General features: G+C 37.1%; 2 protein-coding genes across 4 annotated transcripts in view; both read right to left on the bottom strand.

The window, feature by feature from the left end:
- Positions 1–15808, bottom strand: part of crtc3 (CREB regulated transcription coactivator 3) — a 57123-nt gene extending 41315 nt beyond the window's left edge. For 2 of the 3 annotated variants that reach the window (XM_067437432.1, XM_067437434.1), the window contains exon 1: positions 14403–15808. In XM_067437432.1, the coding sequence (XP_067293533.1) occupies positions 14403–14534 (132 nt within the window). In that variant the 5' untranslated portion in view covers positions 14535–15808. The remainder of the gene's footprint in view (positions 1–14402) is intronic. The other variant, XM_067437433.1, reaches the window with a different exon arrangement.
- A 2497-nt stretch (positions 15809–18305) lies between these two features.
- The window catches only part of iqgap1 (IQ motif containing GTPase activating protein 1), a 56489-nt gene continuing 47669 nt past the window's right edge, over positions 18306–27125 (bottom strand). Inside the window, exons 19-37 of the mRNA XM_067437431.1 lie at positions 26856–27026; positions 26642–26725; positions 26364–26435; positions 26181–26250; positions 25094–25458; positions 24845–25008; positions 24516–24740; positions 24086–24226; positions 23128–23212; positions 22290–22522; positions 22062–22194; positions 21764–21866; positions 21543–21678; positions 21173–21260; positions 20876–21085; positions 20567–20733; positions 20329–20451; positions 20135–20243; positions 18306–19887 (exon numbers count right to left, since the gene is read on the bottom strand). Coding sequence (XP_067293532.1) covers positions 19774–19887; positions 20135–20243; positions 20329–20451; positions 20567–20733; positions 20876–21085; positions 21173–21260; positions 21543–21678; positions 21764–21866; positions 22062–22194; positions 22290–22522; positions 23128–23212; positions 24086–24226; positions 24516–24740; positions 24845–25008; positions 25094–25458; positions 26181–26250; positions 26364–26435; positions 26642–26725; positions 26856–27026 — 2793 coding nt within the window. The 3' untranslated portion in view covers positions 18306–19773. The remainder of the gene's footprint in view (positions 19888–20134; positions 20244–20328; positions 20452–20566; positions 20734–20875; positions 21086–21172; positions 21261–21542; positions 21679–21763; positions 21867–22061; positions 22195–22289; positions 22523–23127; positions 23213–24085; positions 24227–24515; positions 24741–24844; positions 25009–25093; positions 25459–26180; positions 26251–26363; positions 26436–26641; positions 26726–26855; positions 27027–27125) is intronic.

The raw sequence follows: 27125 nt of genomic DNA, 5'->3' as shown, positions 1-27125 counted from the left end.
TGGTGGCAGATACATCGTGCATCCTACACTTTACATTACTACTCTCCAAATATATTATATAGGCCTTAATTTAAGATTATATCCGTACTTAAGTTGAGATGTTAAACCAAGGTCCTGTCTCTCTGTTGTCATTAAAAATCCCAGAATGTATTTTGTAAAAGAGCACATTGGTGGCAGTTGAGAAGATTAGTCTTTCATATGTAAGAGATCACTCTTTCATATGTAAAGTGCTTTGAGCACCCATAAAAGGGCTATATAAATGTAACACATTATTATTAATATTATTATAAGTAGTAGTAGTAGTATTATTAGTATTAAAATTATGTATTTTAATTACATATAAACTGTCTATCCTTTTTGATTACACAGTTAACATAAACTAATCATTTTAATATAATGTATACGTCGTACATACAAAAATGAGTTATGAAGTTAAGACTTCTGTAATAGTAAGAATGGTAAGAATGTAAGAAAGAAGAAAAACTTTACTGATATCTAAAAATAAAGTGGAGGACACACTACATTTTTCGTTCCATAGACTTCCATTCACATGCACACGAATGCTGGAGACAGGAAACGCAAGCACGTGCAAAGAAGTTTTACATTTTGCCGTGTTTCAGAGTTCAAGTTTGGTGAACTGACAGATAGAAGATAGAGCCCCCTCTTAATCCAAAAGTATACTTCGGCCGTTCGAGTTTGCGCACAACATTGCATGCGCAAGAAAGAGAGAGGCTGTGTTAAAAATGGCATACTATCATACTACTCTTACTATTTCTGCAGTATCCAGTATGTATACTGTGCGCAGTATGCACGTTTTTTGTATGTGTTAATATTCAGAATAGCATTCTATATTTCTACCAAATACAAGTCAAGAACACTGAAATCAGTTTGGAAGCTGTTCGGAACGACTAGTGTTGTCAAAAATATCGATATTTCGATATGTATCGATACTGGAATATCTGAAACGATACGATTCTCAGTTTTTACAGTATCGATACCAGCTGCGCTCTCCTCTCCGACCGAAAGCGAGTTGACACACACCGGCATATTCTCACTCAGCCCGGTTAACCTCTGAGCACGGCGAACAAGCGTTCTGCTGGACTTTTTCCTCATGACAGTGTGTTAGTGTTAGTGTGTGATCGGTCTGAATTTCGCACGGGATTGCACATAAATTAATTCTACTAATCCCCGCAGATTTCGTGCTCACATCTGAAGCGCAGACACATAGCCTACCGTAATAAAGCCGCCTCTGACATGATACAAGTGTAAACATTCGCTTATTTTTCCAGCTTATTATTGGTCAAATACACTCAAAGAATTATCAGTGCACATCTGGAAGAGTATTAACGTAAACACAGTGGCAAACAGTTCAGGAAGTACGAGGAACAGTGTTTAGGATCCATGCGTCCGTTAGTCTTAAAGGGACCTCACCGCACTCATTTGTTATTCAAACTACAAAAAGACAAACGATCAACTGCTCTTGACTGATCAACTTGTGTAACTTTAATAGTTTCCTCTGTACGCTATTGAATTTTTTACAAAGAACATTATCCAATGTTGTTTTAAATGTAATTACTATGCATTTTTTATTCAGTTTCTTATCTGAATGTTAGAGCTACCTGAAAAAATAAAGCAGTCTATTTAATTTGTATCTTCTATTCTATTTTATTTATTTGTGCTATTGTTTGTAATCTGTTTATTTGTTCTTATTTTATTACTGTTTACTCGTCTTTTTAAATTCAATTTACCATTCGAAATCAAGCATCTTGTGCTGTGTGTAAGCTATTGCAACACAATTACCCCATTGTAAAAAATACATTGAGATAGCAAAAATTTGTGAGATAATTTTAATAGTAATTAATCAATAATTGTTCAAATCAAAACGATGCCCAACCCTAAGGAACATGCTGGCCACATTAATTTTTTGTAAAAATAACAATGAATAATAACAAGTTCTGTTGTCATATTAAGCATCTTATCTTTTTTTTTTTTTTTTTTTACTGTGGTATCGATTTAGTATCGATATATCGATATTTTAGTCTGGTATCGTATCAAAGTCATAATTTTGGTATCGTGACAACACTACGACATACTACCATATAAATAAAAACTACTATATTTTTCAGTATGCAATGTGTATAGTCTGAATTGTATGTGCATTTTCTATTTGCATGGAGTTCCTGGATTACATACTACATTTGGAGAAATCTGATGTATGCACCTAAGGACGCTACATGGGATACTGTTTCCCACAATGCAATGCACTCCACGTGATGTTTCATCTTTGAGAAGAGTGTGGCAAGAGTGAACTAGAGGCAGAGAACAACTATAAACTGAATACTTTTAGAAGCACACATATACATGTTAGCGTAAACCCCAAACTAATTTCGTTTCTGAACATTAAATACATTTTACTAGAATCTCTATGGCACGTTTCCAAGTCCAAGTTTAATCAAATCACCCTTATCCTTAGTTTAGCGTCTATTCAAATCTGTTTGATTAAAAGTTAAAGGTGCCCTAAAATGAAAAACTGAAATTGTTAAATAACAAGATTTCAGTACATGGACATCACATACAGTGAGTCTCAAACTCCATTGCCTCCTCCTTCATGGAAAACTTGTTTGTGAAAAACACCACGGAAAAACAAGCGATTCTCAACATAACGCCAACTGTGACGCAATTGCTGGGATCATCGTTAATATGTACGCCGCCAGCATTTGCATGAGAGGCTGTTGTTCATTGTCAGGCAGAACTGCGCAATAGGGTCTGGCTGCAGACTTGGACTCTCAGGGGAGTTCTGCAGATAAAGAAGTGTCACGCGAGGATAGCGAAAACGGCAGATCATGGAAATAAATGTCATGTTCCAGGCTGTGCAGGGGATGTGAGGACTTTTCATACCCTTCCCACAGATAAAAAAAATGTCAGCAGTCTGGGTTAATGTTTATTATAATACCGCAACAATTTAATTCAAAGTTGTTTGTTTGCTCGGCCCATATCACCACGGAGAGTTTTTCTAACCTGGGGCAATATAGCAAGATTCGCTCAGCATCTGATACTGAAGAAAGGGCAGATTCCAACCGTATTCCTGCAAACAGTAAGCAGTGATTTTATCCACTTCTTGACTGTCAAACCCATTTCTGATTAAATTGAAAGTTTCTTAGTAAGACAACATTACAATAATATCCCCTGTGTTGTCTAGATCTAATGGAAGATGCTAAAGTAACAATTGGAAACTCCAAGTAGCACCCATAACAGTTTGTCAAATGACAAAGGTTTATATTATTTACTGCCAGTGTTGTCATAAAATACAACAGTAGACACGCATGTCAATCCCTTTTGATGGATTGAAATCTAAATTAGCCTATATTTCATCATTAACACAACTCAGAAGTTAACTACGTTTACTACTACTGTTTAGTTTCTTACAGATCGCTCAGTCGATCTGTGTAGCTAACATCATCTTCACCATCTAAGTTGAAATGATAGTCATTTGACAAGGCTTCTAGTCAATTTGTTAAATAAATATACATTTTTGAGAACAGAAGTATGATTATTTTGCAGCGGGTGAGTAGTAAACATGACACTGACTATTTTCATTGGCTTCTACATTACTTTGTTTGGCTAAGTAAATCCACTTTTAAATCAGTACTCTACTGTCAAACTGTAACGTTACTGTAAACAACATATTTACACACTACCCAGTTCAGTTCATGATTCAAAGTTAAGAAGCTATTATTGTAAAATCCTTGCCATGACGGATGGTAGATGTGTTAGCTGTCATTGAGTAGCAGTGCAGTGAAACAGCCAATCAGAGCAGAACTCTGCATTAATATTCATGACCCTTCCAAATAAGGCAAAACAGAGCATTACATCCCAGGGACAGTTTTCTAGGGTTGTAAATGGACCTGTAAAACCGTATATAGACAATTTTTGACCTTAAATAAGCAATATACCCTCTATTTAGATATCAGAGAACAATTCAAAATATTGTTTCAAATCATTCTAGGGCACCTTTAATAAATTATTAATTTAGTTAACTTTGTCTATAAAGCATTGTTGTTTAATAGTACGATCAACTGAATCCTTAATTAATTAATGAGAGCCTTAGACCACTTAGGCTATTTAATAATATAAACAAATCATTAAAATTTTGCATTCATATCCTGAGTTAACTAGAGACAAAAATGTCTCAAAATAAACAAAAGTAATGGTTTATGATTATGCACAAAGTGTATCCATACCATAGTAGTTCATTTGCAGCGCGATGCGCTCATGGCCATAAGTTTTCCCGCAGCGATTACGGGTCTTTGTAATGATGACAAATCTGCTTGATCTAAAACTTCTAATTATAATGTTGATGCTGGTCAGTTTAAATCAGTCATATAAAATATTTTCTTGACAAATAAAATCATATATTAGCATATCAATAACTTTATGTTGACAAAAATATAGCCTGAAAAATATGCTGATAAATGGCCTATATTTTACTAATATGTAGGCCTGGCCATAAATCTTATTTTTACCCATGTATAATTAAAGTATTCTACACAGTAAAAAAAAGTTGTAGGTGTTTCTGTAAGAAGCTATATTGTTACATAAACCTTTAAACTAGCCAACATAATATAGTCCATTTTATTCAGATATTATATTCATTATATCTTTGATTTGAATCAAAGCAGTTTATTTACATGTTCACACATTGAGTGTATATTTTTTGTCTAGCAAAATAAAATCTAGAAAATCTAGAATCTAGAATAGAATTTTAGGTTCAATCAAGACCGTTGGTGAGGACAGCTGAAAGATAGGACAGTTTCACTCAGGTTTGCGCATTAAAAAAAGCACATTTGTTTGTAAGGTAACAAGCCGGACAGCTGTGCTGAATAATTTTTTTATGTTTGTCATATGACAACACTGTAGCATAATGATCTAAAACATTATTTTTTGCATATTGTATACCATTTTACACAATATTATTTTTAAAAAATAGTAGGCAGTACGCACTGTATACTGGAAAGTAAGCATTAAGTAATTGTGCTATTTCGAACACAGCCAGAAGAGTCAATTATTGTAACTACGCATGTGTCGAACTCGGCCATCTGCGCTTATCCACAGTTGAGTATACTTTGAAAGCTGTACGGACACGAATTCTAGCAAGACGCATCAGGCACACGAAAATGTAAGAATACCCGAGCCTTTAGCTGAATTAAAAGACGGCTTTAAATCAATAGGACTGCAGCGTTACAGTAAACTGCAGTAGATAATGCTCACAGTCTAGTGACCACAGCTTAACAGAGACCTTGATCCACTACTACAACTTGCATAGGCTGGACATGGCAAAGGACAATCATGTGGCTGGATGACTTACAAACATGCAGTGGGCTTACAGACAGACAATAAGTGTTGTAACGGCACACAGACCAGTTCTGTTTACATTACTGTTTATCACATCCTACTGAAAATGGCAAGAATCACTACAGCTCTGAAAAACATCTGGTCTTTGCTTTCTGCCAAGTCTTTCATATCCACAAAAACGTGAAGGTGTCAAATCTGTCTCTACAAGCAGACATTCAAAGTGGCATATTCAATTCTGAACCGTGTTCTTGTTTCAAAAGAAAGACAACTGTTTGACAAAATCAAAAATTGTCAATTGATCCCATGATGAAACCTGTTTGATGAGCAGAGCAGACATCATAAATATAATTAAGCAATTTGTAAATTCACTTCCCCGAAATGTTTAGTGTAAACACTGTGGCAATGCTGTTTATTTGAGCGCCTCGAGAAATACTGAGAAACCAAACAAAGTGATCATATTGAGATGCCAGGAGCATCATTTTTTTTCTAACTGCATGACACATTTGGCTGCTTCCTTTGGGATTATCGCCAGATAGTATACACTCATTGGAACATTGCTAACAAGGTTTGGAAAGCTACAATATAATAATAATAGTAATAATAGATTTTATTTATAATGCACTTTTCATTCTGAAGAATCTCAAAGTGCAACAAAGGGAACAAATAACAACAACAACATCAAAATTGATAACAAGTAAAAATATAGAATAATACAACAACAACAAAATCAACCAACACAGACAACTGAACAGAAACAGAGCTGATGGTGGAAGTCTCTGTAAGCTCCATTTCACTGTGGTCCACTCCATGTATTACATTTCTCCCAGCGCTAGAGGTAGTGTCCTGATGACGTCGTCGAGGCATGACAGCTGAAGACCAGATGATGGGTCTTCATGACGATTCAGACGATGGGGATCGCCGCAGCACCACGCATGAGGCAAACAAAGTTTATCGGGCACTTCTGTGGACACACCGGGGTCGGCGCAGAAGTCCAAGCCGTTCCACGGCCGCAATCGAGAAGCGGAACATCCCAACATCACGCCAGACGTTGATGACACTAACCCGGTGCAAACTTCAGCCACCATGCAGCTCAAGCCCGAGGGAGACCACCGAGACCACCAGTGAGCAGCCGACACCCAGAAGAGAGAGCAGTCGCAGCGAGCAACATGAAATGTCCTCCAAACCAGAACCAACCGCAACTATTCAATCATAAACATCAGAGATTTGGTGGGAAACAGCGAATGGCGAACAAAGTCCTCTCAGTGGCTGCCAGCAATCAGCAACAGTCCCAATTGTAGCTCTGACTGTTAGACTAGTCACAAACATAAGAAAATAAAATAAAATCTAAATCTAACTGTACAGTTAACATAATTTGTGGGTGGAGAAGTGGCGAACAGACAACGCCAGCGTCCTCTCCCCCACGTTGCCTAGCAACTCAATCAAATATCATGAAGTATAAACAATTCTGAAAAGTGCATCAGTTTTGTCTGTCAGCTATTTGCATAGAAACATTCAAAATTATTAATATAGTATTGAGTGGTTGGTTACAGATCACAATGTTTAAAAATTAACCAAATGTGTCAAATGTGAGAAATGCAGAAAAGCAAGCATTTTCCTCCAGGGCTCATTCCATTGTCAAGAAATTGTTTGTAAAGAGTTATGATGACTTTAAACTCTGACGAATTACTATAACACAAACACAACCACATGTTCTTGTGCCCTAGAAGAGAAGGCAGCCAAATCATGAACTGGCAGATCATGTTCATTCATTCCCGCCTACAGACTCCACACAGAGACAGAGCGCTGTCTGAGGCAGACCACATCCCACTGGTGAAAGGCCTACAGTTGAACCACAACTACACCTTACTCACATTTATTAACCTCTCTAAACCATACTTTAAAAGCATAAAAGAAGTTAAACAAAACAACATCAACAAAAACTAAACCAAAACCCAACTCACAGCAAAGCAGCCTAAACATCACTCTAAAGCTAACGATAGACAGGGCAACTTTTTGAGCAATGTTGCTGGGCAATTTTGCCAAGCAATGATTCTGTGGGCATTTTCCCATTGAGAATGGGCAACACATTTCTTTTTGGATATCCAGATAGAAATTTGTTGCCTATTCTCAATGGGAAAGTGCCCAAGCAACATCTTTCAGCAACATTGCCCGGCAACATTGCTCAAAAAGTTGCCCAGTGTATCATCAGCTTAAATGTTTACATGAAGTGCATGTAAATGAAACTGAAAATGCAAAGCAGCTCAGCACAATAAAAGCCTTTGAAATGACCCCAACAAATGTTTACCACAGCTTCCAACAAAACACCACCGAGAACCAAAACACCTAGTTCTTTTTTAAAATCATAAATTATTAGTGAATCTTCACAGGGGCATGTTTACAAGTGGACACACAATATAAAATCAGTCCAGTTTCAGTACTCTTTAAAAAACAAAGGCTCTTTGTTGGCATGGATGCTTCCATGAAGGTCCATGGAACCTTTCCACTGTACAAAATGGTGGAAAAAGTTTCTTGATAAAAAAAAAAAAAGAAGTTATTTCAAGAATGCCGGTGCTGTAGTTCAAAATCAAATACTTCTCTACTGAATACAGTATGTAAAAAAAACAGTATGTCAACAGAGTAGTACAACTGAATACATAGTATTCGAAAAACATTAGGCGAAAAGATCACTTACTACATCTGATGAGATTCTAAAAATGCGCATTTGATGGACACTTTACAATCCCAGGAGGCCACGGGAGAAGATTTATGAATAGAGGTGAAAGGACGCAACTGATGCTGATAGGTCACATGATAACCACAACATGGCGGATGTAGTACGTCTAGATTACATTCATACAGTCACCGAAGGCAAACAATGCAAAAAAAAGAAGACAGTACAAAAAAAAGGCAATGCACAAAAAGTCCTTGGATAAACAAAGAAATCAAACGCGAGTAAATACCGGCGTGGCTTTCCAACGATGGCGAGAACTGAGGGACCTCAAGGGGCTTAAAAGTGACTCCTTGATGGCTGTATCTCTGCTGGACAGGTAATCTTTCGTTTTGATTATACATTTTTTTGGTTTAAGTTTTCATGAAGCATGTATCACTAGCACACAAAGCTGCCTAATATAGCTAACATAACATTACTTAGCATAAATTTACAATGTTATACACTTAGCGAGTCATGAAAAATACTCAATATGCTTAGCTCAAGTTGATCGCTGTCGTGTTGAATTTTGCAAAATTTAATGTTTAAAAAAGCTAGTACACCGCATCTAGGAACTTATTTTTAGAACTAAGTTAGCTTTAGCTACTGCTAATCAACAATGCTTCTATCATGGAAACTCTTACATGCAAAACACTGTATTTGTTATGAATCTTACACGAAATTCATCATCACAGTATAACTGATGTTGTTGGAAAAACATGTATCAATGCTACCCGTTTTTAGCTTTGCCTTATAAATATAGCTAGCTCGTTACCGAATCAAACAAAAATATATTTTGAACTTTACCAGTATCGGTATTCTAGCTTGATAATGAGTACTAAAAGACATCTTATTTGTTTATATCCATACTGATAAAGATGTTTTATTACATGTGATCCTGACATGATGTCACTACATGCACTCCGCTCGTCTCAGGTAAATAACGCGTCTTCCAGCCGAGCGTCGGTGAGGCGTGTTCATGTATTTTGGGGGCGTGGCTTTGGAAAGAGCCCAGAAGGAAGAAGGTGGAGTGATCGGAAATAATGAGCTGTCTTTAAAACAATCGTGAGAGGTCTACAAACACAATTTTTACACTTTTTTTTTTTCAAAGTACTTACAATTTTTTATTAATATATAAAGAAAGTTTAAACAAATTTGGAATTTCTTACCTACCCTACCTTTAACATACACAGCCAATTACACAAAAACACTTATACAACTAACAATAAACAAACATGTGCCTTTTCGTGGGTGCAGTTTATAACTTGTAACGTTAAATCTGTATCTGCAAAACAACTCTGATAAACTGCATCCTAGCCCTCCCTTTCAATACCCGCGAACTAGAATACCCACCAAAATAGGAGTCCCTCAACTATAGTAAGACAGATAATGTAAACCTTAAACATATTTAAACTCACAGAAATATAAAAAACATTTACAAAAAAAAAAAAACGATAAAAAAGAATATGAGAAGCCTCATTACGATCGCAGATGATAACATCCAGGATCAACACTGTTCATGTACCACAGGGTTAGATTAAATTCATTTACATGTAACCATCTTAATGTGGAGACATGCACTGAAATGCAGACCCTCGTTTGTGTTTTCATTTAACTTACACCGTTACATGACGTGAGAACAGTTAGTTACCTATCACTAACTTTAATCGTAATTTAATGAAAGTATGACAACCAAAAACCATTCTCTTCATAATCAGGCCCCGCAGTACCTATCTGACTTGCTACATCATTATACTCAATCAAGAGCACTTAGATCATCTGATTCTGGGTTATTGCGGGTTCCAAGGGCATGTCTCAAAAACAGAGGTGATCATGCTTTTTCTGTTATTGTAATAGTCTTCCAAATGATTTTCGAGCTGCCTCAACTTTGTTCATTTTTAAGTCTTCTCTTAAAACGTATTACTTCGCCCATGCATTTAATATTCTGTGACTTGCCATGCAATGATCTTTTATTTTAATGCACTTCATCCATTACATTATGTGTTTATTGATTGTCTTATTGTTTATAATCTTGTTGACTTTGCTGTTTTTGTATACTCTGTGCAGCACTTTGGTAGACTTTGGTTGTTTTAAATGTGCTATATAAATTAACATTGTATTGTATTGTATTGTATTGTATTGTAATTGTAAAAAAAAAAGTCCTCTCAGGATACCTGGAATGAGTTTTACAGTACCACAGGAACATCGTTTTACCATTTTTGTAGCAGAAACACCATCAAACTGATGAGAGCATCAGATTTTCCAATGTGTCCCTATGGCGCTGAAACCTAAAGATGTCCGGTGCCCGTGCGACTGATGCTCAACTGCTATTGGCTCATCTGCGTTTGAGGGGAGGGGCTTACCGATAGGTCAATTTGCAAGTTTAAAGGTGCCCTAAAATCAAAAATTGAATTAACCTTGCCATAGTGAAATAATAAGAGTTCAGTACATGGACATCAAATACTGTGAGTCTCAAACACCACTGCCTCCTACTTCTTATGTAAATCTCGTAAATCAAAAACATCACGGAAAAAAAAGTGCTTCTCAACATAAACCCAACAGTGTTGCATTGGGGATCATTTATATGCACGCCCCTAACATTTGCATCTATCCAAACATGTGCATTGTCAGGCGGAACTGACGGAGCCAAATCATCAAGACTGCAGGTAAACAAACTTCTCTTATGGACACGCGTCATGTTCCAGGCTGTGCAGGAGACTTTTCTACCCTTCCCACAGATAAAAAATGTCAACAGTCATGGTTGAGGTTTATTTTAATCAGATACCACAACAATTTAATTCAAGATTGTTCGTTTGTTCGGCCCATTTCAAGCAAGCTTCGCTCAGCATCTTAAACTGAAGAAAGTGGCAATTACAACTATATTCATGCAAGCAGTAAGTAGCGACTTTATCCATTATTGACGGTTTAAACAAATTCTGATTAAATTGAAAGTTTCTTAGAGACAGCGTTGTCTAGATAACGCAAGATACTAGTACAGTAACAATAGGAAACACCAAGTACCATACAAAACTAAAGTGTGTCTAATGACTAAGGGTAATATTATTTTGTATTACAAAATACAACCATAGATACGCCGCTTACAGATCGTTCACTCGATCCTTCTAGCAGACGTCACCTTTTCCACCATATAAGTTAAAACGACAGTCATTTGACAAGGCTATTCATTTTGTAAAAATATTGATATATTTATATTTTTGAGAACTGAAGTAGGCATATGATGTTTTTGCATGCTTTCAGAGTACATCACAGTCACTGCGTAACGTTAGCCTTGTTATATAAACATGCAATATTGTTGACTAAAAAAGACAAGTCTAAAATGACAAGTCTAGAACATGTCAAATGGATATTGCTGAAATGTAGCTTACTTGTTTATTGGTGTTTTCAGATCATCAGCGCGCAAGAGAGAGCTTGCGTGCATATGGTTGCCAGATTAGACATTTTTAGGTAAAACACCGGATAGTATACGAGTTCTTTTCACAGAAAAGCTCTGTTTGGGGGATTTAAATGACTGAAATCTGGCAACCGCAAGCACGCAAGCTCTCTCTCACGCGGATGATCTATAATTTTTTTTTTAAGTAGGCTGCGTTTTATCAATCTCCATTTGAGATGTATCTGGACAAATTTTGCCCTTAAATAAGCTACATACCATCTATGTAGATATCAGAGAACAATTTAAAATATTGTTTCAAATAATTCTAGGGCACCTTTAACACGATGACAGATAGAGAAACGATGGGTCGTTGCCTGTTGATCACACCTCTTGTGGTCTGATTGGTTGAAGAACTAACTAATTACGTACAGTCATTTAAATAATGCTTGTTTATTGTGCAGTAGAAAATACAGAGCAGACTCCCCAGACCAATGTTCAATTTTAAACTGAGATTGAGAAGTCTTTTACAGCATTACTATGAAAACTTTTTTTGAAACCCTTTATTTATATAAGTGTTCACTGGCTTTTACATTCTCTTTTGCTGATTTTTTCAGTCATTGGAATACTTGATGCTGGTTGGTCAGTCGCTACATCCAGTAATCAAGTAATTATGAATAATCAGGGGCTACACTGTTTATTGTTACACTATTTACTCTCCCCATTGCTGTGGGAGAGTAATTAGCTGGTGAAGTAGATACATATTGTAGAGTTAATGAAAGTTATTATGAGCATTGTAATGTTTAAATCAGATGTCATAACAAATGTCAGTAGAATGAGAAGATTTTAAATGAGCGGTTCATTTATAAATACCTTTAGCGTTCTCAAACAGCATGCTCACCAGTACCAGTAATATTAAAGATATTTGCTATTACTGTAATATTTATAAAAGAAAATCAAAAACATTGATACATTATTTTTAATAAGTAGCACTTATGTTGTTCTCGACTCGTGCATTTTCATCAACAACATGGTTTGATTAAAATAATTTCCTTATTGTCTGTGCGGAGGCTATTTCATTTTATTTATCCATGGCAGATGCATTGTATTTCTTTGCATGTACCCTTAGTAATGTTGTACAATGATATGTTTGCATTTATGTATTTTATTGTTTTTTTATTTTTATGTTAGCCAATAGATTTTTTGGTAGCACTTTCTCCATGTATGCTAATGGGTTATGATATCAACCATACTCTTGGTGCGCTACTGTAGAAATGCCCAGAAAAAAAACGTCTGAGATTGTAAGGGAAAAAACACAGTTGGTTGTAATAAATAAGGATTAACAAATATTTTTTTCTAAATATCGATTCCCCACCCCAAATAGTCTCATCTAGAATGTGCTGTTTGTTCCCATGTCGGACACAAAAATGGCGGCGAGCACAAGGGGGTAATCTAGCGCTCGGAAAGCGTTCCACCCCTAGGGGCTGCCATTGCTAACCAAGCCATCACCTGCTGTTAGCATCCCATTGACTCCCATTCATTTTTGAGTCACTTTGACAGTGAATAACTTTACATCTGAGACGTTTAAAGACTCCATGTGTCCATTGTTTATTTCTAAAGAAACACGACAATGTATAAAAGGCTCCATTACCTTGTATCTTACACTATCGCCCCGCAGAAGCTGTTTTTGTAAAAATAGGTTAACGATTGCGTCATAACCAACGCGACCCTGTCGCACAGTTGAGAAATTACCGTATAGACCTGAGGAGACGCTCGCAGGCAATCTTTTACTGTCTATGAGACAGTGGGGGGGGACATGGAAACATAAAGTCCGATAAAGTCAAGGGAGAAGAATGGGGAGAAGCCCATAGTGAGCCAAAAGCAACGGGAGAAAATATTTAAACAACGTGATTCAGCTTTCACTTTCCACATCTACTAGAAGACCTACAGCTGTCAGACAGGAGGCTCACGTCACAACTACGTCCTCAAGCTCAGTCTGAGCCTGCGCAGTTCTCTCAGCCATCAGGAAGTGAGTGCCCCTAGGTTGACTTCATTATTTCGCCGTTGACGTAATGGGATCGCTCGGTCCATTTCTTTTACTGTCTATGGGCGAGCATGGCGGAAGTGACATCTTCAGTACCCATGAATATAACCATGTTCTCTCTTTGATTTGGATTAAGGATTTTGTATTAAGGCCATTTTGTATATTTAGTTTGTTTTGGTTTGTGTATTAATTGCATTTTTTGTTGTATTATATACTGTATACTACTTAGTTTCTCTGGATTCATTTAAAAAAAGTTCTGTCTTTGATTTGATTTATTTGGTAAGCAGCCACATAATACAGATGATGATGTACATTGAAATACTTTGCATTGTGACTCTGTTTGAAATCACATTAAAATATTGTTTGAAATAATTTTCTTTAAAGGAAACATTTCATTTCACTTATCCAGCCCACATATCCACATGCTCACCCCAGGATGGCATCATCATAGTAAAACCCCCTGCTGTTTCTGTGGTCATTCTGTCATATATGTTGTTAGCACAGTTTTATTGTAGTGTAACTGTGCTAACTATGGTATCTTGGCTGGAAGCTATGGTTGCCATAGTGACTTCTGCAAATAGTCATGACTATCAAAAACATCTGTACTTAAAAAATAAAACACGTTTGCTAGTCATAGCTAAGACTAAATATAATGAATAAATCGATGACTAGCAAATATGATTAGATCAATTAAATACATCATCCCTTTAATGATGTCCGTGTGTGAATGCGTGCAGTGTGAATGACAGCAGTCAGGCAGCCACTGACATTCTCATCCCTCCTCATGAGCTCGATGTGTCGAGCATTTTACAGTCACAGTGATTCAGTTGCGCATAGGACACACTAAGGCATCTGCATTTGATGTATGAAATCGAGAGAGCGAGGTAATTTCCTAATTTGGCTGTGCTTACCCTTGAGACGGTGAGGTCTGTCATGAGCTGCTCGAAGGCCCGCGTCTCCTCCGCCTGTTTCTGGTTGTGCAGCGCGATCTTCTCGCTGAACTTCCGCGGGTTAGAGCCACTCGAGCCCGGGGATCCAGACATGGTTGGGCCGCAGAGTTTTGAGATCAACTTCGCAGCGAACTGACTGTTGAATTTTGTCGATATAGAAGTCAAATGTGTTTAAGTTGTCCCCCCATGTCTGAAAAGCGTGTAAGAGTGCAGTCCAGATGCTTTAGAGAGGTTTGACAAAGTCGCTTTAGTGCCAAGAGCGTTGCCACCATTAATGAGCTGGAAAACGCATCGAAACAAAATTATTAACAACTTAATGGACTTAAATAAGCTTAAGTGCAAAGTAACGATGCTATATAGGAATTCCGTATACGTATAACGCCAATTTGTGTATACAGGCGATGACCCGAATTCGTTAAAAGTTTGTCAGGAAACTGGACATCGCTAAATATTCAGGCGTTTATGACAGTGTTGTTTGGCATCACTAAAACAAATTATTGCTTTGTATAGTGGGGAAAGGGAGATGTGATTGTAGAATACTACAATGCCAAGCAAAAAAAGCTTAAATATTTCACTTGGCTTTACGAAACAAGTTCAGTAACGACTCTAGCTAGCGAGCTAACTAAATACTTTAGATTCTGACGAGAAGCATTTTAATTGTTTAATTTTGACGATTACGCATAAATAGTTGAGCGCCTACCATTATTTACGAATTCAGATAGACAGTTGGTGATATAACTGTTTAAATGAATGTGATTGACTGATATTGCTCGGTCAGGTAATGTTAATGTACAGGGTAAAGTCAGCCGTAACAGCTAACCAGCTAATGAGCGATATGACACAATCAAAATATCACAAGCGAAATGTGACAAACGAACTGTAAATGACAGCAAACGGCACACTTATGTGGTAAATTCAATCAATCTTATTGCCCACAATACTGAACTTAGTTTCGTGAGATTTCAACAAGTGGTCTCGCCAATGTAAACCTCATTACGCATTCAAAACTCATATAAACAGGTAAGCCCGACAGCAACTTTGCAATAAGGTAACGTTAGCACATGAAACTCTGCACCAGACACTCACTGTCCTGCGGCAGGACAACCAGCGGCCAGTGATCGAGCGCTGTTGTCATACGAGTCAGAGAAAATGTTTAGATGTTACTGATTCGTGAAATGCAGCGGTGAAATCTGATCATGTAGTCCGCGTGTACTCCCTTGGACTCTCTTCTCCGTGTCCATCATCTAGATCCACCTGAACTGTGATACACCGACTCGTGACTCCACGGCACACATTTGTTTTGTCAACTTCGATCCCTCACTCCGAGTGAAAACAAGCCGAGGAAAAAATACACAAGCCTGCCCCAAAACTGTACACCAATTTTTTTTAAAGTTGTGTCCACGAGGAGGCAGTGGAGTTCCCTTAAAGGGATACACAGCCCTATTATTCATGTTAAAGGTTTCATAAAGAACTTGAAGCTCTACAAATCATGAAATAGTAAATAGATGCAAAAAAAAAAAAAAAACATACATACACACACAAACACACACACAATATCATTGTGTAATCAATACACACAAATTGAATTTTTGCATCTATTTAGTATTTCATATATTTCAAACGTTGTTTTTTTTAACTTGTCTCTCATCAAAACGACAATGATTTAAAATGATAATCAGAATCCTGATAAAAATCCAATACAATAACAAAAGCAAAGTAACAAAGCTATAATTAAATAAACATTAATTTAAAAATATATTAAAATAAAAGCTAATTCAACTCTAAAATGACAATGAGCAGCACAACTGTTTTCAACCTTGATAATAATAATTAAGCATTTAATAATAATAAATCATCATATTAAATAAACATTAATTTAAAAATATATTAAAATAAAAGCTAATTCAAATCTAAAATGACACTGAGCAGCACAACTGTTTTCAACCTTGATTATAATAATTAAGCATTTAATAATAATAAATCATCATATTAGAATGATTTCTGAAGGACCATGTGACACTGAAGACTTTAGTAATGATGCTGAAAATTCTGCTTTGAATCAGAGGAAGATATTACATTTTAAAATAAATTAAAAGCAGAAAACTTTTTTAAGTTGTAAAACCAATACACAATATTGCAGATTTTTTTATTAAAACATACAATTCAAAGCAACGGGTAAATGGTAAAACATAAGGTTCAGCTGCCCAGACATGACTTGATATTTAAATCCACATATCTCAGTAAAATAGAGTAGACAGCGACGATCATCATGACTGTAATTACATCTGCGTATATTTATATTATTTGTCCAACAGGAAAAAATACTATAATACACTGATCAGGCATAATATTATGACCTAATAAGCTAATATTGTGCTGCCAAAACAGCCCTGAGTCAAGGTCAAGGCATGGACTTCAATATAACCCTGAAGGTGTGCTGTGGTATCTGGCACCAAGATGTTAGTAGCATATCTTTTAAGTCCTGTAAGTTGCGAGGTGGGTGTCTGTGGATCAGACTTGTTCAGAAAATCCCACAGATGCTCGATTGGATTGAGATCTGGGAAAATTTGGAGGGAAAGTCAACACCTCAAACTGGTTGGTGTGCTCCTCAAACCATTCCGGAACCATTTTTGCTTTGTGGCAGGGCGCATTATCCTGCTGAAAGAGGCCACAGCATCCAGGGAATAATGTTTCAATGCAAGGGTGTACATGGTCTGCAACAATGCTTAGAAAGGTGGTATGTGTCAAAGTAACATCTACAAGAACATTACCCAAAGCATCACACTGCCTCCATCGGCTTGTCATCTTCGCATAATGCATCCTGGTGTCATGTGTTCCCCAGGTAAGCGACACACCCGGTCATCCACATGATGTAAAAAAAAAAAAGAGGTTCATCAGACCAGGCCAGTTCTGATGCTCACGTGCCCGTGTTGGCGCTTTCAGCGGTGGTCGGGTCAGCATGGGCACCCTGACTGGTCTGCGGCTCACCACTGTTCCTTCCTTTGACCACTTTTGATAGATACTGACCACTGTAGACCAGAAACACCCCACAAGAGCTGCAGTTTTGGAGATTCTCTGACCCATTTAGCCGTCACAATTTGGCCCTTGTCAAACTCACAAACCAGCTTCTAACACATCAAATTTGAGGACAAATTGTTCACTTGCTGCCTAGGTGCTGTGATGAAGAGATAAGTGTTATTTACTTCACTTATCATAATGTCATGCCTGATCGTTTATATATATATATATATATATATATATATATATATATATATATATATATATATATTAGGCATAATATTATAAATTAATAGTGTTGGTCCCTCTTTTGCTGCCAAAACAGCCGTGGCATGGACTCCTCCAGGCCACTTAAGGTGTGCCGTTGTATCTGGCACCAATATGTTAGCAGCAGATCCTTTAAGTCCTGTTGCAAGGTCTCTATGGATCGCACTTGTTTGTTCAGCACACCCCACAGATGGCCATTCATGTGATGTAAAAAAAAAACACAGGCTACCTTCTTTCATTACTCTGGTCTTGTTATAATGCTTACATGCCCACTGGTGCTTTCAGTGTTTTTTCTCTGCATTTTTCCTGCTTCTAACACATCAACTTTGAGGACAAAATGTTCACATGCTGCCTAATATATCCCACCACTAACAGATGCTGAAGAGATAATCAGTGTTATTCACTTCCCCGTCATAATGTTATGTCTGATCGCTTTATATAGTACTTCAGTCAATTTAAATGTACAAAATTTCAACAAAGATTTTATCTTTACACAGCACAGCCTCTATAGTGTTTAAAGCAAAATAAAAATAAATATATCAAAGCGTTATTAATGGCACCTAATATTTCATAGAATGATGATCTTAATGTGTTTGAGCTTCTGAACAAAGGCAAATACTGTTTACATCATTCTCTTCATCACTGTGTTTTTATTTATACATATTAAAAGTGCGGTGAAACAGCTAACAAATGACTGCTTAAGCTACCTGCAATTTATGAAAGAAAAAAACCACAACCTTACATCGAATGGATATTCAAGCAAGCACTGTGTTTTGAACCATACACTGAGGTCAAAGAATATCAGGTTTCTTTACTTTCTGCCGTATGAAACAATGGACAGTGAAAATGATCATCCTGTCATCATTCATTTCAAAGTGTTACTGGTAACAAAAGCAAAATGACAGTTACATTAAGACATTTCAACCATTCCATATCAGATCCATGTGAAAAATACACACCTTCATACAGCTTTATAAAACATTTGAATAGAAAACAGTGTAGCAATTTGTTTCAAAAGTACAGTAACTGAGAGCACCCCAGGCAGACACCAGACCAGTTACATACGTTTGATGTTCTGCTCTAAAACCTGAATCCTTTAGTTTTTAAAGACCAACTGTAATAGACTAAATTAAAATACTAATTGATATTTGCAATGGTTTTGTAAAAACATTATAAGTAAATGTGTCTGTACATCTTTTAAATGTAATCATCTGTTTATGTCATTACTGCATTTTCTGAACATAATGAGTGTTTGAACCAGCATTGCCATTTAATAAAAATAAGTAAGCATAAGCATCATCATTCAACTTAAGAGACATTAACTGTTATTACAGACAATGAGATGGACTGAAATTATAAGCACTATGCGCTGATATGATAAGGCTTCTCCACAAATTTTCCCAACAGTTTATTCAAGTTAAGGCACCTTTAAAAAATTGACACAAGGCTACAAAAATTAAAGGGACAAACTCATCCAGCATGCAGTTTCCAAATGCTCAGAAAAAAGTATTTTCCAGTAAGTCTTTTTGACCAGCCAATGAACCTATTCATAGTTAGGTTTTTTGTTTTTGTTTTACAAATAAACAAAAGAAATTGCTCTGATAAATATATTTAGGTTACATTTTAAGGAATGTGGCTACAACACTCATCTCTTTCCTACACGATAGGTATACTAAGAAACTATTTAGTTTCTCCTAAAGAATAGATTAGGCAATAAAAAGGTTCATTTTACATATAACATATACAATATTCAAAGCTCATGCAAGGTCAGTTTGCAAAAGATTAAAGCAAACTAATATTGATACTCTTTTGGACACTGATAATCTTAATAAAAACTGCAAATAGTCAACCATTATATATCTGGAAGATACAGGTTGGTGGTCTGAGACAAGTATAATAATGTACATTCAAGGAATCTATCCTTCGAGAAAGGCACAAAAGGTACACAAGCATACTCAGAGTAGTGCAGAAAAGATCTAATCTGCAAAGATGCATGTGGTCTGGGCTTCACTTTGTGTGCAACAGTCTGTCAAGTCCCTCTGAGTCTTTATTTGCCATAGAACTTCTTGTTGAGCAGGAAAATTAGGAGGTTAACATTTACAGTAGCTCGATCGAACAGCTTCATCACTGCCACCCCCTCGTACTGCAACTGCAGCAGGTCCTGATATTAAAGAGGACCAAACAAAAGACAAACAGTTAAGGCTCGATCACACCAAGAATGATAAGAATAAAGGTAACGATAGATGTAGTGTGGATTTCCATATTCTTGTAGAATGAGAACAGTTACTGAACTTAATTGATAGTCATCTTTTTGTGTGAATGGGCCATTAGTCCTTACAAGAAATCAAGCATACCTTCCAAATACATTACATACAAAGACAAAAAAATATCAAGGGAATTACTTTTACCTGGTATTCTAACATTAATGTCTCCAAATGGACTCCCATAAGCTTAGCTTTCACCTCAAACACTCCCACAATCTCAGATGGTGAGATCTCGAAAATTACATTCTTATACCTGTAAAAGATAAAGCATATTATTAACAAGGACAACAAGAGGAAAGACGCAAACAGTAGATACACAACCAGAAGTTGAAACTCACTGATTTTTCTGCAGATCCTCAATGTCAATGAGCACTCCCTTCTCATGCAGACGGGCTGCCGTGTACTTCTGCGATACCTGCTTGCTTTTCTTTGCCTTATTGTCTCCAGGTTTCTTAGAAAGTCTGTGTGTGAAGCAATGGCATTTTCCATGACTGTAAGCCTAGAGCTCAACAGCAATTATCCAATCAGAGATAATAACATGAACTAAAATGGACAGTAAATACTCTAATCACTCACTTGCCCTTGCTGGCTAAATTGTCCATGCAGGTCTTGATGTATTGATTGTAGTAGTCAATCTGCACATTGTAGAAAGTGGTCTTGGAGTTCAAACCAGAATTGGTCTGCTGAAGCTTCACCAGTTCTGCCTTTCGCCTCTGACGATATCGTCTCTGGTTCCGGATATCCTACAAAAAAAAAAAACAACAGCAAAAAAAAAAATCACAAATAAATCAAGCCTATTTCGTATAAAATTAAAGGCCGATATTTAAATTTCATATTCAAGTACAGTCTGAAAATCACAGGTCGCAGAGGACATAAGAACGTTACCTTGGCAATGTCATTGATAAGATCCTGGTATTTCTTCTCAGGGTGAACTTTACCCAACTCTCCTAGTCTTTGCAAGTTGCTTTTGATCTTGTCCTTCTTGCCCTGCAAGGTAAGGCTATCATCCACAACTGGTTTGGCTTGCTTCATCTTCTCCGGGGTCTTAGCATCGCGAATGGCTCGTCGCTGCATGGCACGCTGGTACTCAGCTTCCTGTGTTCAAATGAAAAAGGCAAATTTAACAAAACACTGCTTTAAAGGATTTTCTTTTTCATTCTGAAATACCTGCAATTAAATGACCTGCTCTGGTGATGCTACAGTCTCCAGGATCTCGGTAAGCGTCTCTCCTGGCTGAAACCTGATCACATCTACTATGAGCCTCTTGGTGCTAAATGAGCAGGATGAACGGACAAAGATTCATGTCAAATACTTAAGAAATAAGTGAAACAGCATTAACAATTAAAAACATTATTTCCAAAACGTAGTGAGCCATCTTGGGATTTTTTTTTCAGCAAGCTTCCCACAATGCATAATGGAATTGTCTTGTAAAGGTTTTGGTAAAGTTAAGTAAAATTAAGCATCTTAGGAGGCATCATATCTTTTGGAACCGCTTATGAAGATAACTCACTTGGTTTAGAAACATAATAAATGATTAAGGCTTTGTCCTTACTTGAGAAGGAGAGTCTTGGCATCCATTTCAACATTGGCCTCATCAGGAACATCAAATTTGTTGGTGAGGGTAAGAGAGACTTCTGTCTTCCCCATCATTTCCTTATTGGGATCATCAGCAGGCAGTGGGCTCTCACCTGTGAGGGAACGACAGTCCATCACTCAGACTCAGCCGGACCTCAGCGGCCTGACACATTAAAACATTTCTCAGAGGCTGCTCACCTATTAAAGACTCAATGGTGGGCACCTCTCCAAGGTCATCTAGCAACTCATGGATGGGATCATTGTGGTCTGGTGCGATGGCATCTTGGTGATCCAGCAAGAGCTAAAGATAATCACACAACATATTCAATCCTGAAAACCAACTATGCTGGATATAATCGCTTCCATAACAGTGCAGTCACTTTAGCAAAATTTAAGGGGAAAAACAGTCAATTTTTCTATTATCAATTGTGTGGTATACTATTAAATTTTGCAAAGCAATAGTACATTTGACTACACCTTTAGTCTTAGTTTTTACCGTATGAGTGTTGATGATCTCCCCAATAGAAATATAGATCACAGGCTTGGTCAAGGTGACCAGGTCAGAGTACTGATCCACATTGAACTTGTCTTCCAAAGAAGGGACGTCACAAGCAGACAAAAAGAAACGTCTAGGAGACAAAAAAGTTCTTGCATCAATATGGATTGAGTGTGAATTAACGACTAAAAATGAAGACAAACAGAAGCACTTTGATGTCACTTGTACCTAAATTTCTGGTAGGAGTTAGAGAGGTATTCGTTGATGGGGTTCAGATGAGCATTGTCCCCGAGGAACATCTTGTTGGAGGCGGCATGCTGCAGCATTTTGGCAATTGATCCCAGGTTTCGCCTCTGTTCTGTGGTAAGCTGACCTCCAGCAGATAAATCAATGATGTCAAAGGCATCGGGAGCCACAATGGCGGGGTTCATGTAGCGGTAGTACAGCAGGTTGCCCACAATCTTAAAAGATAATAAGGATAGGTATGTTCTTCTTTTCAAGAAAGTACAAAATCTGTGGAATTTTAAAAACCTTTCTATACATTTCAATAACTATGTGATTGTACGATCTTCTGCTTCTACAAGGGGGTAAACAAAATTACTGAGAAAAGGAGAAGCAGCGAGGCAAGAATAAGAAAGACGTGGCTCACCTGGGCTGTGGGTGCTCATCAAAAACCTCTTGAAAAGGGTATAAGCAAGGGCCAAGAGGAGAGCTTGAGCCAGGGCATAGAGAAAGAGAGACAGAGCAAGTATGGGACAGATAAATAGAAAGAAAGAGAGGATGAATCTCTTTCTTAGGAGAAAAAGAGAGATGGAAATCATATTTAGTATTCAGAGTGATGATACTGATGTGGAGTATCACAACAGAAGAGAAGCACGAGAGCAGAGACATGCTCAGGATTCAGGACAATGTGCCACAGTGGGACAGCAGCAGGTGGCAGTTTAGCAAAGAGGTAATCAGAGTGTTTAAGACATCTGAATAAAGGCTGTCTTGGTTTGGAGACTAAAGTGTGCAATTACATTAGCTAAACGTTGCTGTGATTACTAGCAGCTGTGATGTAACAAACCTTCAAAAGCTCATCCTCTGTGGCATCCGGAAACCTTTCATTAAGCGTGTCCTTTAGCATCTTGGCAATGAATCGCATGCCATATCTACAGGGGAACACAATCAATCCAACGCACAGAGACTTACACCAGTGTTTCCATAAAAATAATGATGTTGTAATATATTTGAATGTTGCTATATTTTAAAAGACACTTATTTCAAAATAAATGTAACGAAAGTAACTTTAATCAGGTCTACAACTGTTATGAGAACAAGCAGTCAGTAATGCTAATTTCATAAAGTACTAGTGCACTAAACATGGTTCAACAAGTCGTGGCTCATTTTCAATCAAAAATTAATGTTATAATTTGTTAGCGTTCAATGAATCGGTTAATCAATAATTACATTATAATCAGTTCATAATTGTTCATTGTGATAGATTCTGCGATCCATGATTTATTAGAATATCAAAGCTATAACATGATTGTTTATATAGATATTTTTATATAGAGATATGTTTATATAGAGTCACAGAACAAAATTCATAGATCGAACTTTTAAAAGAACCGATTCATAAAGAGTCATTATGTCATTTTTGGTACTGGATCAGCCAAAAGAATAACTTTTTTTGTGGCACTTGCTTTTGAGACATTAGGTTTATTTCGAACCTCAAGCTCAGAAATATATATGATTCAGCTGCTGCAGAGTGCCACTGTTTAACAGCTGCGTTACACTAACTTGCACAAAGGCATGAACAAAGAAACAGCTCATGTAACAGACATGTATTTGAATATTCAAATCTGGGCTTGCTAAAAGTCATTTTCATATGTTCAAGAATGATTAATGGTAGATGCATCTAAATATAGATGCAAGACATGGAATTAGTTGGTCCTAAGGGGAAATGCAGGTGGTGTATATTAGGTGCTGACAAACACACACACAAATTATTTTATACATCAGTGGCATGTGTGTAAACTCACGGGATTTTATCAACAGAAACAATTATGGCGGAGAGAAATTTGTCTGTGACCGTCCTCATATTCTTGATGGAGGCTTCCAAGCGGGTTCGAACCTCCTCGTGACTCATTGCCTGCTCTGGAGTCACATCATATGGTAATTTACTGCAAAACAAAATAAAAGGTGCCTCAGCATACAAACAATTATTTGAATGAATAAATCATTATTAGAATATAAAAATAAACCTAACTCTAAATTAAAAAGCAATTTTTTTTTTCATTTTTTTTTTTCGTCTTTTATATATATATATATATTCAGTGTTTTATATATATATAAATCACTTCAAAAACAAGCAGCTTTGTCATAATTACAGCAGAAATATCTTAGAGGGGACTTCAAATATTTTCTTGCCCAAGGGGAGGGTCTTCAAGTCAAAAAGTTTGAGGAACACACCTGGCCTCTCCTGTTTGACTCTCCATCTGGTTCACCCAGCTCTTGTATATGTCGACTGGGTCAGTTTTAATGTTTAGAGCCTTGTCATCCATGATCTCCTTCACGACTGGAGCCAGGATCTGCCGAAGGGCGTTCTGACCTCGGGCTCCTCTGTTAAAGCTCACCACCATCTTAATGACTGTTGGGTTTCCTGTGACAATTTCCTGGATGTGGTCTACTTTTGATCTGCATTTACAAGACAAATATCACTGAAGGATCGTACAAGAGTGCAAATGCATCTTGATAAATATGTAAAGAGTTTATCTTAAAGAATATCATTCAGTTCCTACTTGATTTCCTCTTGCAGGGCTGTTTTGAAGAGATTGAGCAAGAGGTACTCCTCACGCTGATTGGAAGCGTAGTTGTACAGTGTGAAAATCACAGAATCCATGAACTTGGTCGATTTGTTCTGTGGCATCTGAAAGATCAGCTTGGCCAGATAGGTTGGATTTGTCTGAGGAAAACAGAGAGGAAAATGAACAGGCCTGCTGAGACACTGATCTTCAAACAATTATTGGACTAGAGTTGATGAGGTTTACCTGTAACAGGTAAAAGAGGAACTGATATGCCTCCAGCTTATCTCTCTTCTCTTTACTGAGAGCCTTCAGGCCTCCCTTCTGCTTGTTCATCATCATGAGGTTGGACAGCTCACCCTTGTTCTTCTTGGTGAGCTTCTTGCTGTGAGATACCACCTCCTGAAGGGTGATCTTGTTTTTTACCAGCAGGCCAATCTTAATGTCCATCAGATTAAGGTCGTTCTCCAGCTGTTGGTTAGAGCGGATGTTGGTGATCACCTCCTCTCTTAGCCGCATCAGTTCCAGCTCTTCCTGGAAGTCCTGGTCGCTGTGGTCCAGCAAGTGGACAAACTTACGAACGACGGCCATCGGAGGATCATCTGCGTTGACTGTTAAAAACAGATTTGGAGTTTTGTGGGTTTTTTTGTTGTGTCTATGCTAATGGTCTCCTTTACTAGTTGGTGGAATAATTTTCAGGTATACACACTTAAAATTTACTTAAAATTGTAATGTATTTCTTCTGGAATAACAGAAAAAAATTGGAGACTCTACTAAACTCAAATTGTTGTCCAATCAAATGTTCTCTTGAGTGTCCCTCCCCTTAAAGTGATAGTTCACCAAAAAAAAAAAAAAAAATAATATATATATATATATATATATATATATATATATATATATATATATTATTTACCCCCTCACATCATTCCAAACCTGAATGACAGAATATAAAAGACGTTTAAAAAAAAAAAAAAAAAAACGAAAAATACATTTATGTTCTATAAGAGAAATAATGTCAGACAGGTTTGGAAGGACATGAGGGTGAGTAAATGGAAGAAAAAAAAAATGGGGTGGACTTAGTATGCTTTTAAACTATATCACCTACAACAGACCAGCAAGTAGAAAATCAATGTTCTTTGTATGCGTCATAAAAAAAGCCTTAAAAAAAGCCAACACACAGAAAAGAACCGCAGTCAATAAGCCCTTTTAATGGCGTCTTCAAAATTTCAACAGTATATTGAGACACAAATACATGTTATGCGCACATTTAGAATGTGCCTCAAATATATGAGGATGTGAAACAGAATTTGATGGAAGTACGTGAAATGCTTACTGAGAGTTTTGTAGTCATCTCTGGCTTTGTTGGCTCGAATGAATGCCTGAATTTTCACCACATCATTTATCTGAAATGAGAAAAATTGGAGGGAGAACATTAAAGACTGACTACTGTGTGGTCAGATATCAGATTATATTAAATATAAAATACACAAATCCTTTGGTTTGACTTAAAACTCACATGATCTTTGAAGTACTGAAGACGATCTTTGTATCTTTTGCGAGCTTGGTGCATCCTGACCATTGATTGAATCTACAGGGGGGAAAAAAAAATCATATTTACCCACCCTCAAATTTGGCCATTGATCTTAACTGAAATAAAGGGGGCAAACCCGATAATTAGGGTGTGATCACATATCTTCACCTATGTTAGTGTATAGTACAGCGAGTATAATCCTGACATTTTATAATGCAAGAAGCATGGCTCTTTTATTCCATCAGAATTTCTCATTATCTTACCTTAACAGCATCTTCAGAGTGATCCTTCAGGAACTGCTTCCTGTTATTGTACTTCTTTCTTTCCTTAAAGCCTCTCCAGTGTGCCTATAAAGCAAACAGAGCCAGATGGTCATGATTGACTTGGCACAGACCCGTAGATATTATTGAGTATTTTTTGCATTAATGTCCTGAAGTCTTGTTTGGGACTAACTGAAAGAAGTAAGAAGACAATGACCTGTATGCATGTAACAGACGGCTGCTGTGACTTCAAGAACCCAAGGCGGTCTTTCATTCCACGTCGCACCAGAAAACCACGGCACCGGGCCTGCAGCTTGCCGATCAGACTCTCGTTGGCCAACCACAGTTGCTCTCGATTATATGCTGTGGTCACTCCTGACACAACAGACTACAAAGACACAGACAGCAAGTGAATCAGGAAGACAAAAAAAAAGAATTATTATTTTAAATAACAATTATTTATAAAATAACAGCGTACATAATTATC

This window comes from Pseudorasbora parva, chromosome 1 (assembly GCF_024679245.1).
Source record: "Pseudorasbora parva isolate DD20220531a chromosome 1, ASM2467924v1, whole genome shotgun sequence".
Classification (NCBI taxonomy): domain Eukaryota; kingdom Metazoa; phylum Chordata; class Actinopteri; order Cypriniformes; family Gobionidae; genus Pseudorasbora; species Pseudorasbora parva.
Note: the sequence above shows the minus strand (reverse complement) of the source record. Positions and strands in the feature narration are given on the sequence as shown.